The 21,469-nt window shown below is 36.6% G+C and overlaps 1 protein-coding gene across 1 annotated transcript in view; it reads left to right on the top strand.

Moving 5' to 3' along the window:
* Positions 1 to 16,870, top strand: part of LOC144973514 (adhesion G protein-coupled receptor L2-like) — a 73,043-nt gene extending 56,173 nt beyond the window's left edge. The window contains exon 27 of the mRNA XM_078916024.1: positions 12,882 to 16,870. Within this exon, the coding sequence (XP_078772150.1) occupies positions 12,882 to 13,103 (222 nt within the window). The 3' untranslated portion in view covers positions 13,104 to 16,870. The remainder of the gene's footprint in view (positions 1 to 12,881) is intronic.
* Positions 16,871 to 21,469: the final 4,599 nt, after the last annotated feature.

Consider the following 21,469-nt stretch of genomic DNA (forward strand, 5'->3'; position numbering starts at 1 on the left):
TGTTAAGCGATTTGAGAACATTTCTGTAGATATAGATAGTATGCGCTTGGCTTAGAAGCTCACAACATTGCCATGAGGAAGTATAACGGACCAACATACTAAACTGTGTGTAACCTTGAACGTTTACAGTCTGGTTAATACAGTTTAATGAGAATTACTCATAAACGTGGATGGCAATAACAATAACAAAGACCTGAGTGACGTCATCTTCGAACTATCTATAGATAGTATGCGCTTGGCTAAGAAGCTCACACACAACATTGCCATCTGGAAGTATAACGGACCCACATACAAAACTGTGTGTAACCTTGAACGTTTATAGTCTGGTTAATACAGTTTAGTGAGAATTACTCGTAAAAGTGGATGGCAAAATGCAATAACAAAGACCTGAGTGGCGTTAACTTCATACTATCTAACGTCAACTTCATACTATCTATAGATAGAATGCGCTTGGCCAAGGAGTTCACAACATTGCCATCCGGAAGTATAACGGACCAACACACACACTCTCTGTAACCATGAACTTTTATAGTCTGGTTAGTACAGTTTAGTGATAACAACTCACAAACACGGATGGCAAAAACCATAACAAAAACCTGAGTGACGTCATCTGCATACTATCTATAGCTGCTAAAGCTCATTTTAAAAAGTCATGACCCATATCATAAACAATTTGAAATAACAAGGATGTGTGGGTGAAAACTAACATTAACAATAAATTAATTAACAGCAAACGCTCTATGTTTTTAGAGGAGTTTTTTTTTGTATTTTTTTGTATTTTGTTGTTTGTTTTTGCTTTATGTTTGGGGTGTTTTGGGGGGTTTATTTTCAATTACTTAGCCTCCGGATTAAGACGAAACAAAATCTGGTCATAATTGCTCATTGGGCCTATTTTGTTCCCAGTTTTATTCTATATTCCTATTAACTTAATCCTCTATCACCGCGTCGATAGTTAAAATCGGTTAACTCAACATTATTTGCTTGTCCAAACGAATCCTCTCTGTAGTTACAAGGAAATTTGAGGTCAAAGTTCAGGTAAAGTCTACTACAACCCCACTTATACCTTTTCAATTCATGATAAAAAACACACTCCTTTATATTCATCTATATCCATAATATAAATATAATACCGATAACTTATTTCCCGTTGTCATGTCTGGCCCTAAGATACAAGACAACTGTGGGTTTTCTTTTTGCCGCGTTTCTATAACCTTTTACTTCCGATTGATAATAACTAACCCAGGGTCCCACTACATCAACGATTACAACCGCTCCATCGACAGAGGACAAGCTCCACCGAGCACTAACTCATATCGCAAACGATGCAATATGGCAGCCAGGGCGCTTCCAGAATCTTCCATGACAAACTTTCGCCATTTGCGCGTCTGTCCAAGACAGTTAACTCCGAGATGCTCGGATCGTAAAACGTCCAAGACTCTCCTTTTTACGACTGCTTTTTAATCTGCCGGTTGGAGCGGCACCCACGGCTTTTTCCTTTTATGGATGTCCCGAATCGCCGGTCATTTCCGACCGTTTAATTGGATTAGGAAATATGGTCGGCCGGAAATGAGGAACCACGTGACTGTCTTTAATGGCGGAGCAATCTCTTCAGTCGTACTCCGGCCAAATCATCCGCGAAAATCGCTCATGTTTTCTCTTGAGCCGACATATTACAACAATAACAATAACAATAAGAATAATAATAATAATGATGACGATGATGATGATGGCGAAATTATTTTTATTAATTCTGGTGTCTGGAGAAGTTGAATGTTCGGATTTTGTTGGCTTAGAGTTATCTTCCAAAAATGATATAATAATTTTAATCATGTATTCCTTCTTGTGCAGCTACGTGCCACAGCGGTGTTGCCTTTGCTTGGTAACTAGACGGTGCCGAGTTCGAACCCTCGAACCTGGCTTTACGCCGCTGCACTGCAGCTAACGCCAGAGTTGTGCTAACAATCCCTTGGAATAGACCCAAAGGCGATTTTCCCATTTGGGATTAGTGAACAGAATAATATCATGCCTATCTATACGAGTGTATTATAGATTTAAAAGATCATTGGGTTTTGCTCGACATCCACTTATTTTCAGGTCTCTAAAGCAGATCTCTTTACCTCAAAATGTATAGATAGAATGAAGATGACGTCACTTGGGTCTTTGTTATTGTTATTTGCCATCCGCGTTTAATGAGTAATTCTCACTAAACTGTATTAACCAGACTATAAACGTTGAAGGTTACACATAGTTTTGTGTGTTGGTCCGTTATAGAGAGTATGCGCTTGGCTAAGAAGCTCATAACATTGCCATCTGGAAGTATAATGGACCAACACACAATACTCTGTGTAACCATGAACTTTTATAGTCGGGGTAATACAGTTTAGTGAGTATCACTCACAAACGCGGATAGCAAAATACAATAACAAAGGCTTGAGTGACGTCATCTTCGAACTATCTATACTTCCGGATGGCAATGTTGTGAACTCCTTAGCCAAGCGCATTCTATCTATAGTTTTACCTTTTAGACAGGTCGCTGATCTATCGGCAATACTTCTCGTTAACACCTACAATCATCATATACTTGACCATTGGAGGGTGGGATATTGGTTGTGTAAGCTTTATCTTCCCTTGGAACCACTGATTTCTTGTATTTCTCTCTATGTCTCTCTCTCTCTCTATCTCTCTCTCTCTCTCTCTCTTTCTCTCTTTCTCTCTCTCTTTCTCTCCCTCTCTCTTTCGCTTTCTCTCTCTTTCTCTCTCTCTTTCTCTCTCTGTCTCCCTCTTTCTCTCTCTATTTCTCTCTCCCTCTTTCTCTCTCTCTCTATCTCTCTCTCCCTCTCTCTCTCTTTCTCTCTCTCTCTCTATCTCTCTCTCTTTCTCTCTCTCTCTCTTTCTCTCCCTCTCTCTTTCGCTTTCTCTCTCTTTCTCTCTCTCTTTCTCTCTCTGTCTCCCTCTTTCTCTCTCTCTTTATCTCTCCCTCTTTCTCTCTCTCTATCTCTCTCTCCCGCTCTCTCTCTTTCTCTCTCTCTCTCCCTCTCTCTCTCTCTCTTTCTCTCTCTCTTTTTCTCTCTCTCTTTCTTTCGCTTTCTCTCTCTTTCTCTCTCTCTTTCTCTCTCTGTCTCCCTCTTTCTCTCTCTCTTTCTCTCTCCCTCTTTCTCTGTCTCCCTCTTTCTCTCTCTCTTTCTCTCTCCCTCTTTCTCTCTCTCTCTCTCTCTCTCTCTCTCTCTCGTTTTTTTTTCTTTCTCTTCTCTTTCTCCAACCATCTCACTCTATGTAAGCATTTATGATATGATTTAGATAGTTTACATACATATTATAACGTCCCCCGCCAAATGAATGATCCTGTCAAAAATCGCTTGATCTTTGATATAATAAAAGATGTGATCAAATCTTTTCTTTCATTAAGACTAACTTCTAAAAAAAAAAGCTGGAAATATTTTTAGTCTTTGGACTGATTGCAAAGCAGCTTTCAATTCGATCTGAGGGTGATCCGTTATAAATATCAGATCTCTCGTCAAATTTGACCAGATCGCCGCGGACATAAAGTCTTCTCGAATCTTCCTCGATATCAATCAACCTGCTACATCTCCCCCTTCTCCCTCCCCCCCCCCCATCCCCCATATCCCCACCACCCACCTTTCCCCATCTCTCCCCCCCCCCCACCCCGACCTCCCCCACACCATCTCTTTACTATTTTTGTCTCTTGTCCCCCGCCCCCATCTTCTTCATCACGGTGACCTTATTGCACCCTTCTCTGAGCATTAAGTAGAAAGAAGCATCTCACTTCTATTCATTCCCTTATAGAGAGTTCTCTAAAAAAAAAACTGTCGGTGACTTGAGAGTCGAAATGTTTGAAACGTTTCTTATTTGGTGGAATTTATCTCATGTCCAGTCAACTAAAGTTATTTTAAGATCGTTAAGATCGGTCGGTCCCTCTGTATTAAGTTAAGTCTCAGATAAATGCGTGGGATGAGGTCATGAAAAAAAAGTTTTAAAATATGATATGATTCTGTTTATTATTTTTTTTCTTGTCTTTTTTTTATTTGTTTTTTTTTTTTTTTTTGGTCTTCCTTTCTTTTTGCTTTTATATGTTTTGTTTTTCCCTATATTATTTAACATTTATCTACATTTTCCCCTTAATTTGTGTATCTATGTCTTTCTGTATGTTTTAAATATTTATTTTTGCTTTGAAGAATGTAATTATCTACGTATTAGGTCGTTCCAACAATCGGGTGGCTTCTGTGGTGACGGAAAATATGGAGGTCTGAGGTTTGAATCCCATCGAGGAAGATTGATTTATTTATCTATTTATTTATTTATTTATTTATTTATTTATTTATTTATTCATTCATTCATTAATTCATTTTATTCAATTATTTATATATTTATTTCTTTATTTATTTATTTGTGACCGCCCCTTCAGAAGGATGTGACTGAGCCCTTGTGAATAAAACACGAAAGACAAATGAGAATCGACGCGTCAACTTTGTCAACAAAACGCGATGAATGAAACACTAAAGACACATCTCTCATTCGCGGTTTGTTGACAAAGGGGAAACCCGAAACGTCCATATAATCTAATTCATCAATTAGATTCACGCTTCCATTCCATTTTACTAATGTTATTTATTTTTTTTCGAGCTTCCAGCCGCAACATTTGATTTATTACGATATTTTAACCATTTCCTTACCAGCCATTTTCAGAATTTTCCCTAAAAAATCACACCCACCCAACACAAAAATAGTTCTTACTCAAACAGAAAAGCAACAAATACATTCTAAGCATAATATGTATCAGCAAAATGAACTCTACAACACAGTGTCACGTTTTTATAGCTAATTTTTTTTTTTAATTCTTTAAATTGTGTGATTTACAAAAGAAATCTGAATGATAAAAGTGCTGGTTGGATCGTAATAAATGTGACGATTTTCCTGTGGTTGGTAAGGATAGGGTTAAACTTAAAAGCATTAAAGACAAAAACAAGAGTAAAACGTGTCCTTTCACATAGTTCGAGCTGACATAAACTAAGCCAGTTAGTTATCCAAAAGCAAATTATGAGCACATAGACTCTCGTAAGATGAATAATAACAATAATGTATCAATGACTGGGATTGTAAAGATATTCTCAGCCAGATAAAGCTCGTAAACGTCCGAGGCGCTGCCCGTGCTATTCCATCATACAGGGGAGATAGTGAGGCTGGGAGACACTTGCAGATTCTACAGATCAAATACACAGATGGTGTCGGGGTCCAGGATTGGGTGGAAGGTATTAATCATGTGTCTTCTGGATTGGGAATGAGATAATTCTGGGATAGAAGGGGAATGGGGCGGGGGGGGGGGGGGGGGGGGTGGAGTAAATTGAGGAGGATGAGAGGGAGAAAATAGAGGAGGTGGTGGTGGTGGTGGATGGTGATGAGGAGGAGGTAGTGATGGTGGTGGTGGTGGTGGTGGTAGTGGTGGTGTAAGGGGAAAAGGCAAGAATTTGGAAAGGAGGAGGGGGAGATTAAAAGCAGGAGAAGGAGAATGAAATAAAATAATATAAATACGAAAATAAAATTCCCTTTTCCAAGGGAAGACTGGAATAACCCAGGCGCCAGCCGCAGTGCAGCGCCGCAAATTGAGCCAGGGCGAGGTGACTTGCTCGAGGTCACACAGCCCAGCGGCGGGTGATCGAACTCGGTACCTTTTGGGTACGAAGCAAGACCGTACCGCTGAGCCACGCTACCCCCTAATGGAGGAATAAGATGATGAGGCGGAGCAGGAAGATAAAGAAGATGATTGATAAAACAAAGGCGAGAATTCGGAAGATGAGGTCGACGAGGAAAAGGAGGATAACGTATAAAAAAAAGAGGAGGAAGATGATGTGAAAGAAATGGAGGTGGGAAGGTTGAGGAGGAGATAGAAGAATATAAGGAAATGTGAAAGGGAAGTGGCTGGAATGATCAAATCGTAGCTTTAGCGCACGGATATTTTTCAACAATGACTTTTATTGCAAAGATTCTCATACTATTAAGTGCGGCTGATAGTTGAGTCCTTGGAGTACTAAGGTGAAAAAAGAGTACCTGGCCGTTAACAGCGTTGTCTCTGTCCGAAAAACATTGCCATGTCCCGTCCTAAATGTTAAATGTTGCTATTGGCCAGGGACCTCTTGTAAAGCGCTTTGAGCACATTTAATGGATATTGCGCTATATAAAAAAAGTTCACTCACTCATTCATTTTCCAGTCTTTCCTTAGAGTATACCCTAAATATAAATTTTCCCTGGGGATAAAAAAAAGAAACTTCTATAAACCACTTCTTCTTCTTCAAGTACCAAGTCTGTGCCAGACATCGGTGATCATGGTACGCCATTCATCTCTCTGATAAGATAACCTCAGAAAACTAATATTACTCTTCTCTTTCTTTGTCACCCAGCTGTTCAAACTATTCAAATATGTTTTTCTTGGTCTACCTTTACTCTTTTTACCATCTTTCTTTCCTGTGAGAGCATGATGTTCAATACATTTATGTCGATTTAGGTGCCCTAAAAATTGCATTTGTCTTTTTCTTAATGTACGAATTAACCTTTTAGTTTCAGCTTGCTCTAATACTTCTTCATCAGTTTTCTTCTCTGCCCATGAGATTCTTAACATCCTTCTAAGAAACCACATTTCTGCTGCCTCCAGTTTCTTTCTAATGTCTTCTATAAACTACTACAGTAAGAAATTCGCTTAGGTTTATCTGTGAGGTGTTTGATGGAATGAGTACTCACGATTATAAAACCGTCAGAGTGAGCACACATCCATCACTCCAAGACATTGAACATGAATTCTGGTTTTGCGCGTCCAAACATGGTTTACATGTCAATACACGGCAATGAAATGAAATCCTTTTGGAACCTCCCCGAGTGAGTCAGTCAAGGTTACTCTCATTCCAGCAGGCCGTTGTCACTGGCATTGACAGCAATCAGTCATGGCGTGTGTTGGGAACATGGGGATAGGTAATGACAATGATGATGGTGATGATGGTGATGATGCTAATAATAATAATAATGATAATAATAATAATAATAATAATAATAATAATAATAATAATAATAATAATAATAATAATAATAAATAATAATAATAATAATAATAATAATAAAAATAATAATAATAATGATAAAAATGATAATAATAATAATAATAATAAAAATAATAATAATAATAATAATAATAATAATAATAATAATAATAATGATAATAATAATAATAATTGAAAAAAAATTAATACAATAAAATTTAAAAAACAAACAAACAAAAAAAAACAAAAAAAAAACTATAATAATGATTTTATACACACACACAACCACACACACCACACACACACACACAATATATATAATATATATATATATATATATATATATATATATATATATATATACATATATGTAAATAATTTCAAACCTGTATAGTATTATTCTTTTACAAATTTCCCGAAATGGGACAGTGATTCGAAACTATCTCAAATGGAATCCAATATTTATTTAGTTTGGTGGTCAATATCACTGTATATCTACGTGTCGTTAAAAAAAAAATCTAATGGTTTTTCCACGTATCATTTAGGTTATAACATTACTTCAGTCTTAAGTCGTATATAGGATAATTATAAACGATATAAGATGATTTAACAATTTACTCTGATTATAAACCATCGATCATTTCTTTCATTAAGAAAATTGTCATGGAAAGCAAAAAGACTGTGAAGAGCCATCATAGTTTTATACAATGTTTCTAACCAAACTCTAAAGAGTATCAGACGAGACAGTCGTAAACTTCTTGGAACTTTCAACCCCCATTGTTTGGCCCAAGTCCATAACAGCTAAACCCAAGACTCCTATTGTCTCGTCTCCACCTCGACACGCGTCACAAAATCTGGTCCCTCCGCTGGGACTACTTTCTGAGGCGGATTCTTTTCTGCATCGGCACACTTCCTTCTGCTCATCACGAGCGTCTTACTGCAGTTTTAATGTCAAAACTATTTCGGCTATTCCTTCGCCTCCGTCCGAGCATTCGCCCTTCTTTTGTAATGAGCCGCCTTAAAAACAAAAGACCTTGTGAGTCCCTGTGGGCGCCATATGTGTCAGTGCAAGGAAGACAGGAAGGCACTTGGTAGAATATAGTTCTAATGCCTTGGTGATAACGTGAAATGAACAGTCTTGTTCAAATCTCTATCGAATAATTCATTAATACGTTGTCAATATCGCGTCCAAAATTTTGAAAACAATAAAAACAAATGGTTGATATTATCAAGAATCGGACGATATTATAGTAACAAAGAAAGAGCCCATGAGGTATATAGAGCCGGAGTTTATCCCGGTTTCTGTGACTTTGAACGGACAATATCAATTTATTTGTAAAATAATAATATTCTATGGCAAAATATTTTTGGCAAGATTTATCAGATCCATCTGCCCAATCACTGCTGGGCGAGCGTACGTTTTTCATGCGAGGCAGGAACATTATATTATTGTATAATGGTTTCGAAACCTCATTCCGTTTCTTTTCTTCTGTTTTTCGTTCTCTCTCTCTCTCTCTCTCTCTCTCTCTCTCTCTCTCTCTCTCTCTCTCTCTCTCTCTCTCTCTCTCTGTGCGTGTGTGTGTGTCTATCTCCCTCTCTTTCTCTGTCTGTCACTCTCTCTCTCCCCCTCTCTCATCCTCTTTCTCTCTCTCTTTCTCTCTCTCTCTCTCTCTCTCTCTCTCTCTCTCTCTGTTTGTGTGTCCGTGTGTGTGTGTTTGTGTGTTTATCTTTTTTTTTTCTTGTTTCTTTGTTTGTTTGATTGTTCTAAACGTCAAACATCAAATCGTTTATGATTGTGACACACCATCTGAAAACGGTTATGTTTTGGAATGATTATTATCCTAAAAACTAAATTATAGCCCAAATTATATGGATTGGCCTTATTAGGTGTATAATCGACAATGGATATTGCTTGTCAACCTGACAAAAACTGCAACCTCTCATTTCTGATTATTTTGACTTTAATGTTATTTATTTTTGGCATTTAGTTGCCCCTGACAGATTACGGAGGCGAAGTGGCCGAATGGTTGAGGCATTGTATTGTAATCCGGAAGGTCCCGGGTTCGAGCCCCGCTTCAGACACTTTCGTTTGTTTTCCTTGGGCAAGATTATTTATTCACATTTTGCTCACTTGGAGAACATGGGTAGTAATTTCTATTGACGTCAGCCATCCTGTTTGACGGATTATCTATATTCCTTCATGAAATGCCTAGGCGACGGGATCTAACGGTGCCGTTGCAAAAGGGTGTAATTTTAAAATTGACATATTATTTCCATTTTAAGACTATACGTAACAATTTATTGTTCTCTTATCACTACAAGAAGGATTTTATTCAAAACAAAACATAAAAAGTACCCGTACAATCTTAACTAGTGTTTTAACGTGAATTTCATGGGGTGCCTAATTACCATGTAAATGACACCAAAAAACCCCGCAGCATGTAGGACCACCATCCAAGCATGTTGTAAACGAATGAATGGTGTTTTGAATGACAGATCGATTTCCTCCAAAATGAAACTGTCGCGTATTCACTTTAACTTGTCAACTTGTCAACGCCCTCAAAGAGCAGCTAGTTAGCTCCGTCAAAGAACAATTTAAGCCTCGTCAGATCGCTGAAAGAGCGAACATCAAACGTATTTTCATGCCTTTCAAGAGTGCGCCATTGTTCTATTCTCGCCATGTTACAAAAGAGATTCTCGACCGTGCCGAGACTTTTAAAAAATAACAAGGGAGAAAGGGGAGATAAATGAACGTTAAAGTGAAAGTGGCGCGATGGCCTTCCTGTAATAGTGTCTTTAAATAACCAAATAAAGGGGTTGGGGGGGGGGGGGGGGGGGGGGGGGAATCAGCTTTTATTGCAATATCCACGATTTATAATATTATGTGCTCAAATCACTTTATAAGGGGTCCTTAGCCAACAACAACACTTAACATTGTTGGACGTGACGCGGATTTACAATGGCGTTTGGCTTTATATTTGGCGGATATAACACAGTTACCTGCCGTGCATTCATTTTTACGCTGGAGTGCGGGCAGAAAGTCTGCATGAAGCGTTTTTTTTTTATTTTTTTTTTGTTGTTTTTCTCTTTTTGTTGTTGTTTTTGTTCTATGTTCTTTTGTTGTGTTTTTTAAAATTATATTATATTATTATTATTATTATTATTATTATTATTATTATTATTATTATTATTATTATTATTATTATTATTATTATTATTATTATTATTATTATTATTATTATTATTATTATTTATTGTTGATGTTGTTGTTGTTGTTATTGTTATTATTATTATTATCATAAGTAGGAGTAGTAGTAGTAGTTGTAGTAGTAGTAGTAGTAGTAGTAGTAGTAGTAGTAGTAGTAGTATAGTAGTAGTAATAGTAGTAGTAGTAGTAGTAGTAGTAGTAGTAGTATAGTAGTAGTAGTAGTAGTAGTAGTAGTAGTAGTAGTAGTAGTAGTAGTAGTAGTAGTAGTAGTAGTAGTAGTAGTAGTAGTAGTAGTAGTAGTAGTAGTAGTAGTAGTAGTAGTAGTAGTAGTCGTAGTAGTAGTAGTAGTAGTAGTAGTAGTAGTAGTAGTAGTAGTAGTAGTAGTAGTAGTAGTAGTAGTAGTAGTAGTAGTATTTTAATTGAACCAGTCCCATATGTTTCACTATGACAGTTCAAATCCTTAAATCATCAAAATCACCCGGACAACAATACCGTTTTGACACGGTGGGTCACACATAATATTTGCTTTGGTTTGTTGAAGAGTATTTCATCCTTATTTCATTTTTTAAAATTCTTTTTGTTAGAATTAGTAATTCCGAGTAACAGATTTGTGTCGAGAGTCATAATGGAACATATTTCTGTACAAATCTTTTTACAGGGCTGGTCAAACACGTACAATCTCCCTCCTTCTTCATCTCAATATCCGGAAATCTGTGTAAAAATCTTGCAAATCTTTAATCTTAATCTTTTTCGATTGAAGGAAGATTCGGTGATCAAAGATCGCAATGATGAGGACTCATGGTTGTAGAGGTTATGGTAATCAAGAGGTGTAACTCGGTAAAGACAAGCGTGATTTTTGTCAGGACGGGAATTCTGTTCTGTTTATTTGACTAATTTAGTTTTAATAGATTTAAATTGAAAGTTCGCAACGAAGAATATATTTAAATATTTTTATTGTTGAATTTCTGACTTGGTTATTAAACTGAATTTTTGTAAATGACGAAATTTATAGATTTTAATTTGCATAGTTAACATAGATAGCATCAATAATAATCATTTATATAGCGCCCACTTCCAAACTGATAAAATGCAATCGCAATCACAACACACACACACACACACACACACACACAGAGAGAGAGAGAGAGAGAGAGAGAGAGAGAGAGAGAGAGAGAGAGAGTGGACATGCATACCACTGTAACTTAATAAATTCAGTCTCTTGAGTAAATCCCCGATATATTCAAGTAAAATCAGCACATACGTCACTCATTCACAACTAGAAAAAACAAGAAGATTTCACCACATTTTACTATAATATTATTATTTCTGTATTTCGATAAAAACGATCGTTTTGACTATTGACAATGCCGATGCGAGCCAAATCTCTTCGTTCCTTTCTACCTCTTTGGCGAGCGAGGCATCGTTAACGGCCTCTGTTTCCCTTTTAACTCGCTCATTTCGCTCGTGCGTCAAGACTGCTCACCCTAACTATTGTTATATGGGGTGATTTGAGACTCATCACATTTGAATTCAAACCCCTTTAACTACCCCGCCCTACCCCACCAACCAATTCTCTCTCTCTCTCTCTCTCTCTCTCTCTCTCTCTCTCTATTCTCTCTCTCTCTAATTCTCTCTCACTCTCTCTCTCACCCCCCCCCCCTTATTTTTTCTCTCCACCAATCACAATCCCTACATCAACCCCCCCCCCCCCCCCCCCCTTTTCCAAAATCATCCCACCACAGCCACACACATCACCCAGCCTGACAAATTAGCAACGCCAGCATACGCCGTTCAAACACTGTCCTGTCACCCTAAACAATGGACGACGCTTAAACCGGCTCACGTGCCCATCTGCTCGGGATTTCGTTTCTAGTTTCTGTTGCTGCCTACGACGAGGTTTTCCTCTCTGATGGATGAAAAATGTAGCTGGTCCGATCTCTATCCATACTTCATTCCCCATCTCTCTCTCTGTATCCCTCCTTCGCTATTCATCTCTCTCTCTCTCTCTCTCTCTCTCTCTCTCTCTCTCTCTGTATCCCTACTTCGATATTCCTCTCTCTCTCTCTCTCTCTCTCTCTCTCTGTATCCCTCCTTCGATATTCCTCTCTCTCTCTCTCTCTCTGTATCCCTCCTTCGATATTCCTGTCTCTCTCTCTCTCTCAGACACACACACACACACATTCACTCTCTCTCTCTCTCTCTCTCTCTCTCTCTCTCTCTTCTTTTCTTTTTCTGTCTGACTCTTTTTCTCCCCCCCCCCTTCCTCTTTTTCTCTGTCTTTCTCTCACTCACTCTCTCTCTCCCTCTCTTTATCTCTCCATCTCTCTTACTCTCTATCCCAGTCTGTCTTTCAATCCCATCTTTCTCTCTCTGACTCTTATTATTATTATTTTAAAAATCATTAAATTCCCTTTATTCATCCCATAGGGGACATTTTTCTTTAAAGTATATTCCAAGGAAAGTCTGGAATAAGCCAGGGTCAGCCGCAGTGCAGCGCCGCAAACTGAGCTTTGGCGAGGTGACTTGCTCAAGGCCAAACATAACACCGGCTTGAAGCGAGGAGGCAGGAGGCACATTTCCTTTCTTTCTTTCTTTCATTATTTTATAAAATTCATTTTTATGTCCACCAGGTTCGGGCGTGGATCAAAAGTCGCCAGAAACGTCGAGCTTTACAACTTCATGGATTCGAGTTCCAGGACAGCCGATCGCTGGACTCCTTCGCATCCAACAGTCTCATTGAGCGTGTGGTAAGTCATCCCATCCCACCTTCTGCTGACCATCGGTCAGTTATACCCCCTTGCAACCCACAAATTTCGGGTTGTGGTGATGTTTTTTTCCCCTTCGTATTATAAATAATATAGGTGAATATCCATTGCTCACTTCTCCCTTCCCCACCTACCTCCAATTCCTTGCTCGATATGAAAATGCCAGTACAGTATTGTGATAATGTACCGTTGAGTAAAAGTAACCCGCCCAGCCGTGCCCATGACTGGTAGGGGTGCTTAATGTCGTAAAATTGAATGACTCATTGATGCTTATGAAATATTTCTTAGTATTCATAACTTTCTATTGGCTCATAGCATAATATAATAAAAATGGTTTCCAGCCAGTCTGATAAATTTATGTGACACACTCAAAGACGTTATTCACTCAATTTTACGGCACTAAACACTCTTAGCATGTACTTGGCTGGGCGGGTTAACAAAAAGTTGCAACTTATACCCATTTTGCCATGTCCTCTCCCGCCGGTGTTCTCAAAGTTGCCTGAGTGAAAGCATCACCTTACAGCATTACCCTTCACATTCAAATGAAACCTCACCCTCCCCCTTCTCCCCAGTCCAACCTCTGTAACCCTTCACACTTAAACGTTTCAAAGTACACAGAGATAAAAGAATCATTTTTTTTTTCTCGACCAAAATTTGACGTTATCGCCAAATGCAGCAGCATTTTGCAAAATGTTGCCTTAAATGCACGGCTTGTGTGCTGTAACAAAAAAAATCGCTTTCTTGCCCGTTAAAATCAACATCTTTTGTCCCTTTTGGTATTGTATGCAAGGGCCAAGACATGGTTTTAGGTATGTGAAGTTATTCGTTAAATTTTTTATTAAAACAAGGGATTATGAAAACATATTTAATTAATGACCTTTGAATTTACCTAATTATTTTTTGGTACTAAGTAGTTCATTTAGTAGAAGAAAAAAAAAACAGTGACAAAATTATGTCATTATTGGATCATAAGTAGTAAGCCACGTGAAACTGTTTTCCTGAGACACTTTTGTTTCTTTATAAAATTTATTCCTTTTGTTTTGTTTTTTTTTTTAAAACAATTGTTTCTCTGTATGTTTATTACTTGATGGTTTGTATTTTTGGATTCAAAAAATTTTACATATCAGAGGTTTTCCATAAAAATGATAGAATGCAGTAAATATTTTAGAAAATAAATGGAACTTAATGCATTTTATTATATTTTTTGAAATGATCGTTGTGTCTTTTAGATCTGTTAAACGCTGCATTGTCACGATAGTTATATAATTTCAATGTGTTTTGGGAACGAAGACTTTAGTGACGTACATAGCTTTAGACCATAATTTCACAGTAGGATTCATTGTACATTCATGAATTGGTGGAGGCTTATGGTATTACAATCGTACAGATATCAGTCTTAGAGTCATGGACAATCTTACAATGCTAGAGTCTCTGAGTTTCATAGTCTGACAGAATTAGAATCATTAAATCTTAGAATCCAAGATAGAGCTTTGGAGTTTTATGGTCTGACAGAATCAGTGTTCTACAGTTATACGGTCCTAGATAGAATCTTACAGTTTCATAGTCTGACAGAATTAGTGACGTACAGTCTTACTGTACAAGATGGAGCCTTAGAGTTTCAGAGTCTGTTAGAATTTGGATTGTATCGCCTCACGGTTCTAGATAGAGTTTGTTTCATAGTCTTACAGATTAGACTCATACAGCTTTACAGCCCTCGATAGTCTCATAGTTTCATAGTCTTACATAGTCATACAGCCTAGCTTTACAGTCCTAGATAGTCTCATAGTTTCATAGTCTTACATAATTAGAGTCATACAGACTTATAGTCCAAGACAGTCTCATAGTTTCACAGTCTTACAGAATTAGAGTCACACAGACTTATAGTCCAAGACAGTCTCATAGTTTCACAGTCTTACAGAATTAGAGTCTTACAGACTTACAGTATTATATATTCTCATAGTTTCATAGTCTTACAGAATTAGAGTCATACAGCTTTACGGTCCTAGATAAAGCCTTAGAGTTTCATACTTATGCTGAATTAGAGTCTTTGATTCTTGTATTCCTAGAGTTTTAGAGTGTCATTGTTTGAGTTTCAGAGTTTTACAGTCTGGCAGAATTGAAGTCTTGCCGTCTTACAGTCCTAAATCGAGTCCTTAAAGTTTCATTGACTGACAAATTTAGAGTCGTAAAGACAGTCCTCGATAGAATTTTAGAGTCATATAGTATTATTATGAGACAGAGTTTCATAGTCTTGCAGAATTAAAGTCCTATTGCCTTTTAGTCCTAAATCGATACTTAAAGTTTCATAGACTGTCAGATTTAGAGTCGTACAGACCTACAGTCCTAAGTGGAGTCTTTAAGGTTGATAGACTGACATAATTAGATTCACACAGTCTTTATTTCTTACAGTCTCATAGTGTCGTTGTGTCTCATAGTGTCACACAGACTTCCAGGGTATTAATAGTCTGATAGTTTCTCAGTCCACTTACATTTTAAGAGTCCTCTATTTTAAAAAGTTGTTCGATCTTTATGTCCATCAATCTTAGTGTTTAACATATTTTTCAGTCATAGACTTAAAGAAGTTTTAGGTCGTATAGAGTATGCAGTCTCAAACACGTGCAATCTCACGATATGGTCACATAGACTTGAAGTATTTTAATGATATTTTAATGACATTGTCTTGCATTCTTATTTTCTTACACTTTAATTGTATTTTTGTATTTCAGTCTAACAGTCTTTTAGTCTTACAACTTTCATTTTCACAGTTTTATAGTTCTATAGTCTAGCAGTCTTTTAGTCTTGCTACTTTTAGTCGTATAGTATTTTTGTTTTAAAGACTTACTGTCTTTTAGTCTTGCAACCTTCATTCTTGCAGTCTTATAGTTATAAAGTCTTAAAGTTCTGTAGTTTTTCAAAACCCAGTCTAACAATCTTAAATTTTAGCGTTATTTTGTCTTATAGTCCAACAGTATCACCAGTCTTATAGTTCTACTGTCTAGCAGTCTTTCCTCGCAATTGTTCAAGCTTGTAGCCTTAAAGTCATATTGTAAGAAATCGAAGTTTATGTCTAGTCATTTTTTTTTATTTTCGTCCTATTTGAATTTTTTTGTTTTATATTTTTATTAAGGATGAGATTAAAACTCGCTTCAAGAGATGTTTGGTCTTTGGACATTGTAAATGTGTAAAAGTTGTTTAGAAAATCATAGAACGGAATATTGGCATTCAATATCGTCTGCTTCAAATTGATTCATTTGCAATTTTTGATTGTATATATAAATCAGGTTATAAACGTAGAATATTTTTGATTCTTTATGTTTTTTATAGATTTATATTGTAATAGCCAATGCTGTCATTTACATCGTCATCCGTGTCGTTATCACCTTCAAAAAAAAATCACCACCTCTTCATTGTCATCAGCATCATCAATTCATAGTCATCTATCTTCTAACTGACATCATATTTTTCATATTTTTATTAACAGTCATTATTATAGATAGGAATAGTGGTATGTCTCGATAGCATGGGAACAATTCTATGTCTAGCTCTTGTCCCTGATTATAACTGGGACAGAAGAGTTTTGAATGTGACATTTGTCATGGTATTCAAAAGATACGACACTGTTAGTAGTACAGATAAATATTTGTATTTTTTTCGTCAAAGCGCTAGGAGAGGCGATGTTTTTTGTTTTTTTTAAATGTTGCCACAGACTAGATACAGAGGTAAATTTCTTCCAACGTCTAGTTTCTCGTGTTCCTTATTTTATCGAATCCTTTTGTCTTATTTTCCCTGGCGCTTTAATATGCCTCATGTATGTTACAAGAGTCACTAAACTTCTCAAAAATAAAACAAAGAAACATTTTTGACCAACAATTTCAGATTTAGGGAAATCTTATCCTAACGGAGTCATCAGTCTGTAGAATGCATCGTGTCAGCTCCCTGCAGCTTCAATCCAAACGTGGTATTATATTGTTGCATGAACTGCTTTGATCACCATGACCAGCGCGTGCATCACCATTATCATCATCATCATCATCCTCATCACCACCTTTGCCCATAACCTTCACCACACGTCACCACCATCACCTCACCAAACCCCTTCCCTTGTCCACCATACCGTACCTTTATATTTCCTCCCTGCTAAATTTTAGTATTATAGATTTCGCAAATTTTGGGCAAGAAATTTTGGAGGGCCCCCACCTGGTAGAAGGGGCCCAAACTGTCGTCGGGGCCTTATGAACTACAACAGAAGAAGAAACAACAACAACAATCCTAGATTGTATCAGGATTCTGTGGAGATCAGCAGTTTTGATAACAAGAGGGTGAGTAATGGTAACAGCACGACTGTGAAACGCTCAAATTAATAATACTGTGCAACCCGCTTATAACGACGTGTCAGGAAACGACAAAATAATGTCGATGTAACTGGATGTCTTTATCCAATTATTACGTACAATTATGCAATAGTTTATGGATACTATTATATGTGTTTACAATGGAAAAGATGATTGAACTTGGCGATTACGGGAGAAGCCAGTCAAAAACTGGTGTCTGGCGTTTAAAAAAATGCTGGTTTAGAGACTAGGACCTAGTACATGTTGAAATTCATTTGGTCGATGAGCAAGCGTTTTAATTGGACAGCTATTTTACTCTCAAGATTGCTGAGTCGGACTATGCGGGTGATGGTGCCGTAAGATAAATTGCCAAACTGTATGTTAATTTTGATATTTCCTCATCTATGACATATAAGATAGAAATGAGGATCTCACATTCCATCGTTACAAGCGGAAAATGGTTTGTCTGGTGTCGTTATAGGTGGGTTGCACTCCGATTTAAAAACAATAGATAAATTGCCAAACACTTCCCTGGAGGCAAACATCATTTACACCACAGTTCCGTAATGTATATTAGTTAAACAGAACAGGTGTAATACAAAGAATAAACAAGAAAATCGAGAAATGTTTGAGTCTTGCTCACTTATCTCAATTCTTTTGATTTTTAAGTCTGCAGTTACAGATATCAAAATCTATTGACATACTAAGAAGGACAGCTAATCCCACCACCACAAAATTCTGACACATCAAACGACTCAATGTGTCGTCCCAATGCGTTTTCTGGATTTCGTTTCACCAACTTTCATGTTTTTGAAAAATTGATCTGATGGGTCAAATATTTTCCATTTTTCGAGACACTTCATTATCTTTCAATAGCCCGAGAGCACTTTGATTTTCATTGTATATTTGTATTTGTCAGCAAAATGTAAATGAAAAACAAAGAAAAGAAAGGACAGAGTCATTTTTTTTTCGAAACTTATTTTTAAAATTTAAATACAACATTCGAAATTATGAGAAAATATAATAATTTCAAATGTTTTACCAAATTTAAAATGTCTATCTAAAACTGCTATCCACTACAACTCCTCTGAATGATAATTTGAAATAAAAATAGATACCTACATAAATATGTTCCTCCACCTCATCCAAAAATCAGAAAGTGATTCTGCCCTTTTCCACCTTGTGATCTTATTTTTACAGAAATTTAGTTCAATCAAATCTTTGATAACAGAACTTGTCTTTGGGTTTGTAATATTGCTTACCAATAACCTTGGTCATTCATGATTTCAAACAAAATATTACGTATTCTAATTTTTTTTTTCTAATGTTCCTTTTGGTGTTTCAATACAGTGATGTTTGAATTCCCCTTTTCTGTATAACTGGTATACATGCATTATTAGGAGTTTTAATCGCACTGCACATAAAACAAAATTGCATATATTTAGCGATTTAACCATGATAGGCACCATGCTCTGAGCGCTTGACTTTTTTTTAGATAAGGAATTTGATGACATGCCAAGTGATGGTGGTAGTTTTAGCTATGTGACTTAGAGAAGGAAATGCAAAAATGTTTTTAAATAGCAGGTGGGGGGGGGGCGGAGAAGAAAGCAGAAGAGAGGAAGGAGAAGAAGAAGAAGAAGAAGAAGAAGAAGAAGAAGAAGAAGAAGAAGAAGAAGAAGAAGAAGAAGAAGAAGAAGAAGAAGAAGAAGAAGAAGAAGAAGAAGAAGAAGAAGAAGAAGAAGAAGAAGAAGAAGAAGAAGAAGAAGAAGAAGAAGAAGAAGAAGAAGAAGAGAGGAAGGACGGACGGAAGGAGGAGGATGAGGAGGAGAAGGAGGAACAGGAGATGAGAAGGGCAAAGGAGATGAGAAGAAAGGTGATGGAGAATACAATAAATATTGAGAAGAGAAGAAGGTATGGGAAGGAGAAAATAATAAGAAAAAGAGAAGACGAGTGATATATTATTCAAATGCATATTTTAAAAATATTATATATGAAATGAATTGTGGCGGCTGATGGTCATATATTTCTATGCTAACATTTGCATGAGAGATTAAGCTTGCTTGCATGACTGCACGCGTATTGGCGTATTTCTTTTATCTTCTCTAGATATCGTGACTAATATATTATCACATTCTTATTATTATTATATCATTGCTATGCAAATTCTATATTGTTTGATATCATTCATATCTTTTAATATTCTGTATGTTTAGTTTTGTTGTATATCTCATTGCTGCCGACATACGAAAAATTGTATGAGTGTCTATCAATCTTACATTTTTTTAAAAAAAATGAAATGGTACATTGCTGTAAGCACATTCGTATTGATATCAAGTTTCATAACCGAGATTGTTATGGCTATTATTATGATTTAAGGAATTACTTTAGCTAACTTATTTTGCTTGGCTCATACCGAAAGATTAAAAGTTGTGCATACGCATGCGTTCGTCTCTGGAGGCACACTTGTATTGATATCAAGCCTCATAACCGAGATTTTATGTTATGAGCTCATTGTGTTGTTAAGGAATTAGCACTCTCAGAGATTTTTATGCCATTCTTGGTCGTATTTATGCGTTAAATTTGTGAGTGTCCAGCCAGTGTACATTAACAACAAAAAAAGAGAAAATAGAATGGTGCAATTGCATAATGAGCACACATATACAATTTCCATAACCGAAATATTTATGAGCTCATTGTTTTTATAGAATTACCCTCAAACTTCTTTTAGCTTTGCCTACAACAACAATACACACACACCACACACACACATGTGGAAATGGTGTAGTGTTCACCCAAAGGCGTAGCAAAATAGAAAAACAAAAAGAAGGAAAGAAAATAGAAATGGTGCAATACATAAGAAATAAACACATATACAATTTCCATAACCGAAATATTTATGAGCTCATTGTTGTTATAGAATTACCCTCAAACTTCTTTTTGCTTTGGCACACACACAAACAAACACACACACACACACACACACATGTGGGAAAATGGTGTGGTGTTCAGCCAAGGCGCTAGCAAAAAGAGAAAAAAGGAAAGAAAAGGGAAGAAAATAGAAATGGTACAATACGTTATGCACGTATTATTGGCATGTCTCATAACCGAGATTTTTATGAGCAATACGCTTCAACAGTCATGACGTCACTTCCCTCGTATTGACGCCTGGTAACTTAGTAACTGGCTCTAAACTATCGGAACAATGGCGGACGCCCTTATTAAATATTTCTCCGACGAGCATAAAAGTGTATCCAGAGGAGAAAAACATTATATAATATATGATCATGTTTTTGACTTTTATACTTTCTGATCACATGACATATGAACATTTCTAGCCAGCATGAAGAATAAAAAGTACCCATTTTCTTTGTATAGAACCAGGCTGCTCGCCGTTGCTGGGCGACGTGACACCAGACTAGTGAATCCAATTACTCTCAAACTAACTTCCTTTTTCATAAGCACTTACACATGCGTTGAATATTGTAAGGTGCCCAGCCAATGTATAAAAAAAATATAGTAACGGTATACTAATATATTAAGCACAAACGTATTAGCAAGGCTCATAACCGAGTTTTGTTAGCTTAGTGTTGTTTTTTGGAATTACTTACTCTCAGACCAACGTAAGTTGGAGGTAATCCATTACAACAATCTTCAACCAAGCCCAAGGTTGTGTTCAATCATAAGACCTGCTAATTTGTGCACGTTAGTGCAATCCAATTATGATTGACACGAATCACGTTGATTGTCAAGTTTAATATAAAAAAAAAAACAAAAACAAAAATACAAAAAAAAACAAAAACAACCCCAACAAAACACAGATCCTGGTCTTGAAAAAATTGATCAGCTATGCTTTATAAAAATCTGTCGATCTCTGAACTGAGATGTATTATTGGCTGGGAATCACAATATTAGTTTCAAATGCCAAGGTTTTTTTTATGATTAGTTCTCGCCATTAACTCTCTCCTTACCGATCATTTTCAGAATTTTCCCCAAAATGGCAGGCTTACCCAGCAGAAAAATTGATATTTTAAACCCAAACTAGCTCTCTGCAAAACAATTTTTGATCTTCTCAACTAAACAAAGATTATTCTTCAAAGTTTGTGATGTACAAAATTAATTTGA

The sequence above is a fragment of the Berghia stephanieae genome, chromosome 5, assembly GCF_034508935.2.
Source record: "Berghia stephanieae isolate SIO BIC M18660-M18661 chromosome 5, UCSD_Bste_1.3, whole genome shotgun sequence".
In the NCBI taxonomy this organism is placed as follows: Eukaryota; Metazoa; Mollusca; class Gastropoda; order Nudibranchia; family Aeolidiidae; genus Berghia; species Berghia stephanieae.